Consider the following 8,866-nt stretch of genomic DNA (forward strand, 5'->3'; position numbering starts at 1 on the left):
GGGGCGGCTGACCCTTGGGAGGCCAGCGGGTTCCCTCGGGGGACCAACCGTGTCCCAGCTGTCCCCTGGCGCCCGGAAACGATTTGATTTTTTCTTTTCTGGGAGGAAAGAAGAAAGGGAGGGGAAGGTTTGTGTCTTCAGGTTTTCACTTTATATGTTATAATGTTGCAACTTCCTTTTCTGAAGCTTTGCGGTTTTGGCGGTTGTGTTTTTTTTTTTGCTTTTGGGTCCCACCCAGCAATGCTCAGGGCTGACTCCCGGCTCTGCACTCAGGGATCACTCCAGGTGGTGCTGGGGGGGGGGGGACCCTCGGGGATGCCGGGGATCGAACCCGGGTCAGCTGCGTGCCAGGCCAACGCCCTCCCCGCTGTGCTGTCCCTCTGGCTCCCCTGAAGATTCTGCTTCCACTGAAGCCCCAGCGCGGCTTTGAAGGGCTTTAGTCACCGGGTCATTTGGGACAAGTGTGGAGGCCGCAGTGCTGGGAGAAGCTGGACAAGGCACCCGGGGCACAGGAAGCTGCTTGGGGGGGGGACAGCCCCAGGCCTGGGGGGAGCAGCGCCCTGGCCACACCCGGCCGCGCCCAGGGCTCGGTCCAGGCAGGCTTATAGGTCAGACCCACAGCTTCCTTTGCTCGGACCCCGACAGGCCCAGAGGAGCTTGGAGGCAGCAGGTCTGGCCCTCCCCTCCCCTCCCTGCGGACCCTGCCCACCCCAGGTCGCACCACCAGAGGCCACGCCCATTCCCTGTTCCCAGCCCCTTGGCTCCACCCACCCAGGCCCCTGAGGCCCCGCCCACTCTCAGTTCCCAGGTCCCTAAGGCCCCGCCCTCTCAGTTCCCAGGCCCGTGACCCCGCCCACTCAGTTCCCAGGCCCTCGAGGCCCCCCCACTCAGTTTTTGGGCCCTTGGCTCCTCCCATTCAGTTCCCAGGCCTGTGACCCCGCCCACTCAGTTCCCAGCCCTTGGCTCCTCCCACTCAGTTCCCAGGCCTCGAGGCCCCGCCCACTCAGATCCTAGGACTCTAAGGCCCCGCCCACTCTCAGCTCCCGGGCCCTTGAGGTCCCACCCACTCTCAGGCCCCTGAGGCCCCGCCCACTCAGTTTCCAGGCCCGAGGCCCCACCCACTCAGTTCCCAGGCCCTCGAGGCCCCCCCCCCACTCAGTTTTTGGGCCCTTGGCTCCTCCCATTCAGTTCCCAGGCCTGTGACCCCGCCCACTCTCAGGCCCCTGAGGCCCCGCCCACTCAGTTCCCAGACCCGTGACCCCGCCCACTCAGCTCCCAGGCCAGAGACTCCGCCCGCTCTGGTCCTGGGACCTTGGCTCCTCCCATTCAGTTCCCGGGCCAGTGACCCCGCCCGCTCAGTTCCCGGACCCTTGGGGCCCCGCCCACTCTAGGTTCCTGGGCCCTCGACGCCCCGCCCACTCAGTTCCCAGGGCCCATAGGCCCCGCCCACTCGGTTCCCAGGCCAAGGCCCCGCCCATTCCCCCTCCTGTCCTTGTCTCCATCTTTCACTGTGGCCCCTCGGTTGATGGGCGTGGCCGCTGTAGCCCGTCTGCACTGCAGCCCACCCTGCGGCTTCCTGCCGGGCTGTGCCAGCACCCCGAGGCTGGGCGGGCTGTGGGCTGTGGGTGGCCGCGCCGTCCCCCCGGGGCCCCGGGCCGGGTGTTGGGGGGTGGGAGCAGGCGCTCCACCCAGCCCGGCGGCGGCCCCTCACTCGGCTGTGTCCCTTTCCTGGCAGATGACAACGAGGGGAGCAGCAGTGACACGGCCCCTCTGTTCCAGATGGCGGGGGACGGCAAGGACACGGACGCCATCCGCATCCCCGTGCTCTTCCTGTTCAGTAAGGAGGGGAGCATCATCCTGGACGCCCTGCGCGAGCACCAGGCCGTGGAGGTGCTGCTCTCCGACAGGGCGCGCGACCCAGGTAGGCGGCACGCTGGGGGACACGCACTCTCACGCACGGGGACACACGCAGGGGCACACACACACACACGGGGACACACGTGGGGACACAGGGACATGCACACATTGGGGACACGCACACGCACAGTGGACACACAAAGGGGTCACCCACACAGACATATGGGGGACACACACACACACACACACACAGGGACACATGGGGACACGCACAAACACACACGGGGACACGCTCAGGGGCACATACACACACAGGGACACACGTGGGGACACAGGGACATGCACACATTGGGAACGCGCACACGCACAGTGGACACACAGGGGGACACCCACACAGACATATGGGGGACACACACACACATACATGGGGACACACACGGGGACACGCACACATACACACGGGGACACACCTACGGGGGACACGGCACACACGGGAGGGCGCAGGGATGCATACACGTGGGGAGATAGCATGCAGAGGCACGCATGCAGACGTGCAGGAACACGCACACACGTGCACACAGGCGGGGACACACGTGTGCTCAGCCAGCCCGTCCCGGCTCTCTCTGAAACCCCGTCAGCTCCCCAAGCGTTTCCGCCTCCAGTAAGTGCCGGTCTCGTACCTCGGGGAAGCGACTGTGCAGGAGAATGACACCCCCGAGCTGTGGGCAGAGTCCCAGGGTCCGTCTCGGGCGCTGCGGGCACCCGGGAAGGGGCTCCCGGCCGGCCCGAGACCCTCTGCCGGGCACCGTATGCGTGCAGGAGCTCCTGGGGGCGGCCCTGAGGGGGGCTGCTGTGTCCAGTGGAGGACGAGGCTTGGGCAGCACGGGGCTGACCCGCACGTCCGCACACCGCCTGGCGGGCGTCTGGGCCGGCGGAGGAGTGCAGGCGGGTCTGTGCGGCACACGCGGCCTCGCCCGCCGGGGCCGGGCCCTAACCCTCGCTTTCCTCGTTTCTGCTCCCGGAACGGCAGCCGCCTTGCTCGGGGGCAAAATGGTGCCCAGCTGCATCCTGAACAGGAGTAAGTATCGTGCACTGAGCACCCTCAGGGTACATGTACGGGCACGGGAACTGCCGCGGGCACGCAGCTGTGCACGCATGCGTATATGTGGTTACGTGTCTGCAGGCATGGACACGCGTGTGCATATATGTGGGTGCGTGCCCTAAGGTTCCATGCGTGTACGTGCCTGCAGGCACGGGCACGCGTGTGCGTATATGTGGTCACGCATCCTCGGATCCCATGTGTGTTGTGTACCTGCAGGCACGGACACGCGTGTGCATATATATGGTTACGTGCCTGCAGGCATGGACACGCGTGTGCATATATGTGGTCATGTGCCTGCAGGCATGGACACGCGTGTGCATATATGCTCTCTTTGCTCTGTGTCTGTGATGTCGCCGCCTGCCTGGTTGAACGTCCCCGTCTGTCCTTCCAGCACATCCCTGGCAGGCGCTGGGGTGGGTCCTGCCCGACTCACTGGCCTTGCCGCCTCCGATGCCCCCGTCGGGGCAGCCCCCTGGGAGCTGAGCCGCTGAGCGGACTTGCCCGGCCCAGTCAGCGTGTGCTGATGGGGGTGGGTCCTGGCCCGTCCACTGCCCAGGGGAGTGTCGGCCCCTCACGTCCAGTTCTGGCTCCCCACGCCTCGGGTGGCCTCTTCAGCTGCTCCAGCCGGGAGCAGGCGGGAAGCACTCGGCCGCCGGGACGGAGAGGGACAACCCCCGCCCCCACCCCCGAATCCCGGTGTGTCTCTGTGTGCGGGTCTGTGCGTGTGTAGTCTGTGTGTGCCTGGGTCTGTGTGTGAGTCTGAATGAGTCTATGCGTCTGAGTATGTGTGTGAGTCGGTGTGTGGGTCTGTATGTGAGTCTGCGCGTGGGTAGTGTGCGTATGCGTGTGTCTGTGTGTGAGCCTGAGTCTGTGTTTGTGTGAGTCTGTGCGTGTCTGTGAGGGTCTGTGTGTATATCTGTGTGTGAGTTTGTGAGTCTGAGAGAGTCTCTCTGTATCTGTCTGTGTCTGTCTATGAGTCTGTGTCTATGTGTGTCTGTATGAGTCTGTGTGTGTGGGTCTGTGTCTGTGAGTCTGTTTTTGTGTGTATGAGTCTGTGTGTGAGTCTCTGCATGTGTGTGTGTGTCTCTGTGAGTCTGTGTTTGTGTGTCTGTGAGTCTCTCTGTGTATCTGTCTGTGTGTGTCTGTGAGTCTGTGTCTGTGTGTGTCTGTGTGAGTCTATGTGTGTGAATCTGTGTATGTTTGTGTGTGTGTCTGTGTATGTCTGAGTCAGTGTGTGAGTCTGTGTGTGTGTCTGTGTGTGCGTGGGTCTCTGTGCGTGGGTCTGTGTCTGTGTGATTCTGTGTTTCTGTGAGTCTGTCTTTGTGTGTCTGTATGAGTCTGTGTGAGTCTCTGTGTGTGTGTGTCTGCAGGTCTGCGCCGTGAGACCCCCTCTCTCTCTCCAGGTGGCCTTGACTGGCGTCCCTGAGGCGGGGGAGGCCAAAGCCGTGCAGGCCGAGGTGGGACCCGGCGGGTGGGGCTGGACTCCAGGTGGTCCAGCCGAAGGAGGCCCCTGGGGCGGGCGAGGGTCCCCTCTGGGGCTGCCTCACCTGTCCCCACCCGCCGCCCGGGCTGCCGTGAGCCAGAGCTGGTGCTGGTCAGGACTGACCCTAGGTCACCCTGTGACCCCCGCCCTCTGCCCTCTGGCTCTCCTAAAGACCCCGCGTGTCCCTCAGAGGTGTCCCTCAGAGGTCCCCCAGGGCCGCGTGCTGGCGCCCCTGTGTCTCCGGGCAGTGTCTGGGTTCCTGTTCTGCTTCCGGCAACGCTCTGCGCTCGGCCCCGGCAGACGCTCGTGACGGCCGGGCACTGCCCCTGGCCACTCGGGCGCTGGGCTTTGGAGAATGCTCCAAGGGTCCCGGCCCCTCTGGGCTGCAGTAATGGTGTCGCGCCCGGAGAAAGGCCACGAGACTGGGCGCCCGGGGTGTGGCCGTAACCGAGATTGTCTGAGATGCGGTCGGGTGGCCAAGGACTTGGGGGGCCGGCGTGGACCTGGGACCCCTCCTGCGCGTCTGTAGGGGTTTCTGCCCTTTCGGCCCTGTCCTCTCCGAGATTTCATCCTCTTCGTAGTTTGGCTTTTGCTGAGGTGACAGGAAGGGGGAGCAGAGGCCCTGACCGGGCCCACTGGACGTCCGGACTGGTGCTCTGTGGGGGGCCCTGTGGGGACCCCTCAAGGGTCTGGAGGGGGCTGGGAGGGGCTCTGGGGGGCGGCGTAGAAGCTTCCCCCAGCCCGTGGCTAGCCCCCAGCCCTGACTCCGTCCCAACGCCCGTCCTCACCACCGCCCTCCAGGAGCACTGCGGGTGGAGCACCTCCCATCCCGGAGGGCCACGTGTGTGGGGTCGGGCACTGACACGCGCTTCTCCCTCACCAGACGGCGAGACAGAGGCCGAGGAGCCGCCCAGCCCCGGTGAGGACTCGCCGGCCACCTCACCTGAGGACAGCGAGACGGACCCCGGCCCCGAGCCCCCCGGGCTGGCCCCCGACGGCCCCGAGCCCCCCAGCCTGTCAGAGGAGTGCAGGGACGCGGACGCGGGCGTGGACGGGGGGGACACGGACAGGGACGTCTCTACGGACGCAGAGAGCGCCGCGGACTCGGACCCGGGCGCAGATGAGCCGGACCAGGACACCGACTGGGGCCGCGAGAGGGAGCAGCCCCTCGACTCCATCCTGGCTGACTGGAGCGAGGAACTCGAGGTCCTTGAGCTGATGAAGAAGGACGAGCTCTAGGGGGGCCCGAGCCCCCCGGCCGGGCCTCAGGGAGGTGGTGGGCCGGCCCCCCCCCCGGTGGGAGGAACTGGAGGTGGCGTCTGGGCCCCCCGTGGGAGCCAGAGGGACCCAGTGTCCACCCTGGGGATCTGGGCCGACCTGGGACGCAGGGGAGGGGGCTGGCCCCACCCCACGGAGCCCCTCCCGGACCCGCCGCTGCCCGTCCAGTGCCCTGGGGGCCTATGTGGACCCCGACCCCAGGGCCCTTGAACCTGCCAACCTCCTCCCCTGCCCGTGGGGACCATGAACTGCCACTCGCCCGTTGGCCGTTGAATCACGGGTCCGAGGGTGGAGCTCCGGGAAGGTCCAGCCGTGCAGCCAAGAGCGGGGCTCCTTCTCCCCAGGACCTGGGGGGGCGGCATTCTCCACTCAGTCGTCTGTCATGGGAGTCACGCCTTCCGGCCTCCGTGCTTCTGGGCGGCCCTCGTGGCTGGGCCTGGCGACCGCGTTCACCACCTGCTTCCCCCAGGCCTGGGGCCCGCCGGGCAGGCGTTGCAGGGCAGCCTCAGGGAGACCAGGGCATGTCGTTGGCCTCAGGCCAGGCCCGACCTGGGAAGGCCCCTCGGGGCTCTGCTGTGGGGTCCCCCTGCGGCCCGTGGGACCTCCAGGGGTCGTGGGGCCCTTAGCGTGGCTGGCCGGTGCCAGGAGCCTTCTAGCCTCTGACTTGATTCTGTCCCCAGAGCCCTTGCGGGGGGCGGGGGGAGGGGTCAGGCCCAGCGAGTCTGTCCGTCCTTCGGTCTGTCTGAATCCATCCTGTGGCCACCAGGGGGCGCCGTCGCCATCCCAGGAGCCTGGAGACGCCCCCCACCACCACCACCAGAGGTCCCCACCCCCAGCCTCCACCTTCCGCTCCCAGACCCACCAGACCCACCCACCCGGCTGCCTGCCTGCCGGGCATGAGTTTTCCTCCACATTTCATTTTGCTTTCCTTAATTGACGTCCTAAATTGGGGTGGAGGTGGGTGGGGGCTCTCGAGACCCCAAGTCCTGGGGCCGTCTGGTCTACCTCAGTGAGCCGTGGGCGCCGCAGAGAGGGCCTGGGGCTGGTGGTGGCCGTGGCCGGAGTCGGGGGGGCGAGGGTCCCCTTTGTGACTCGGACACCAGGGCAGGGGTATCCCGCAGGGGGGGTCATGGGGCTTCTGGGTAACGTGTTTAACTAGAAATGCTGCAATTCACAAAAAAATGTCCAATTCCCCCCTCCAGCCCCTCACCTCGCTATGCTCGTTCCCTGTGCAAAGGGTCAGGTGTGAAGGCATCGGGATAGAGAATCCATCCGTTGGGGAGAGGAAATTTCGTTAGAATAAGGTGTTTGTCCTCTTTTCTCTTTAATTATTAATAAGCTTCCAGCAAGACAGCAATGGTCATTTCAGAACAAAATCTTTGAAATCGTATGCTTCCTTTTTTGTTTTGTTTTTGTTTTTCTTCACAGTATTCGAAAGTAAAACAAAAATTGCGCACTCTGATTTATTTTTTTTTTAAAGCTTCTCTAAGATGCAGTTGACCTGGAATGTTTTATTTAAACAACCATCAGACAAATTGGGGTGTTGTTGTTTTTAACAGCAAAACCAGCATTTTCCCTCTAACCAGACCCCATGCCAAATTTTTACAAAAGACAAAGGCTCAGCTCGGGGGATTCCGGTCATACTCCTGCGTTTAGGGGCGGTGGCGGTGGAGGAAATCTTCAGGCAGTTGTTTTAATGCACAAAGCTTCAGTCAGAACGTAGAGAGAGGAAAAAAAAACAAACAAAAAAAAAACATTCTGTGAATGAAATAATTGTATGTGCAGATTTTATAAAAGACATTTTTAAACGCCCAATTTACAGCCGTCTATTTTCTTATGATGTAATTTATGAAACCGTTGTCTGCGTATAGGTGCTGGGTGACGCTGTTTGGTGGAGTTTGTCGTTCGCTGATAAATGTGTACATTCTTTCTAAGGGAAACGCCGTACTGTGATGTATAAGTCTGGGCAGATTGTATATAATCCGTGTACATAATTGTGTATTTGATTATAATTACTGATTGTAAAGATTTAATAAAACATGTAAATATACCGGGATCTGGTGTCATGTGGGTTTTAACCTCAATGGCACGTCTCTTAGATTTTTTAAACTAGTTTTTCTAATTTTTTTTTATTTTTGGCTTTTGGGGGTCACACCCAGCTGTGCTCAGGGTTGACTCCGGGGTCACTCCTGGCGGTGCTCGGGGGACCCTGGGGGATGCGTTTGGGATCCGTCTCGGTACTGGTGCCAAGATGACTTCTGTTAAATACAGTTGGTGGAGACCAGGGAGATAGTCCAGTGGTTACACACCTGCCTGGCTCGCAGCCGACCCCAGTTTGATCCTCGGAACCTCATACGATTCCCTGAGCACTTCCGGGAGTGATCCCTGAGCAGAGAGCCAGGAGTAAGCCCTGAGTTCCACTGGGTGTGGCTCCCTATAAAAATATTTTGTGAACATGTGGAGTTTATTCTAGGAATATGGAAATGATTGGGTATCTATAAGCCTGTCAGCATAATTCATGACTTTGGATAGGAGGACACATTGTTTCCTTTTGGTCTGGGGCCACGCCCGGCAGTGCTCAGGGCTTACTCTGCACTTGGAATTACTCCTGGCCGGAATTACAGGGAAGGCAAACACGCTGCCTACTGTAGCACTCTCCAGCCCCATACCATCACCCACCCCCTCCCAGCTCTTACCTTCATCCGTCTGTCATCTTCCGACATCCATCCTCCTATTGATCCACCCACCCACCCATCCGTCCTTCTGACTCTCCGCCCTGTCTGTACACCATCCATCCGGACATCACCCAACTATTTCACCCATCTATCCAACCACTCATCCATCCATCCATCCACTCATCCATCCATCCATCCACTCATCTATCCACCCATCCATCCACCCATCCTTCCATCCACCCATCCACCTACTCATCCACCCACCCATCCTTCCATCCGTCCACCCACCCATCCATCCATCCATCCACTCATCCATCCACTCATCCATCCACCCATCCATCCACCTATCCATCCACCTACTCATCCACCCATCCACCACCCATCCTTCCATCCACCCACCCATCCACCATCCACCCATCCATCCATCCACTCATCTATCCACCCATCCATCCATCCATCCACCCATCCATC

At 61.6% G+C, this 8,866-nt stretch overlaps 1 protein-coding gene across 2 annotated transcripts in view; it reads left to right on the forward strand.

Annotated features, from left to right (window-relative positions):
* The window catches only part of EDEM3 (ER degradation enhancing alpha-mannosidase like protein 3), a 32,420-nt gene extending 24,644 nt beyond the window's left edge, over positions 1–7,776 (forward strand). The window contains exons 19-21 of one of the 2 annotated variants that reach the window (XM_056109595.1): positions 1,736–1,921; positions 2,888–2,935; positions 5,326–7,776. In XM_056109595.1, the coding sequence (XP_055965570.1) occupies positions 1,736–1,921; positions 2,888–2,935; positions 5,326–5,681 (590 nt within the window). In that variant the 3' untranslated portion in view covers positions 5,682–7,776. The remainder of the gene's footprint in view (positions 1–1,735; positions 1,922–2,887; positions 2,936–5,325) is intronic. The other variant, XM_056109596.1, reaches the window with a different exon arrangement.
* Positions 7,777–8,866: the final 1,090 nt, after the last annotated feature.

The sequence above is a fragment of the Sorex fumeus genome, unplaced genomic scaffold (genome assembly GCF_029834395.1).
Source record: "Sorex fumeus unplaced genomic scaffold, SorFum_2.1 ptg000317l, whole genome shotgun sequence".
Taxonomy (NCBI): Eukaryota; Metazoa; Chordata; class Mammalia; order Eulipotyphla; family Soricidae; genus Sorex; species Sorex fumeus.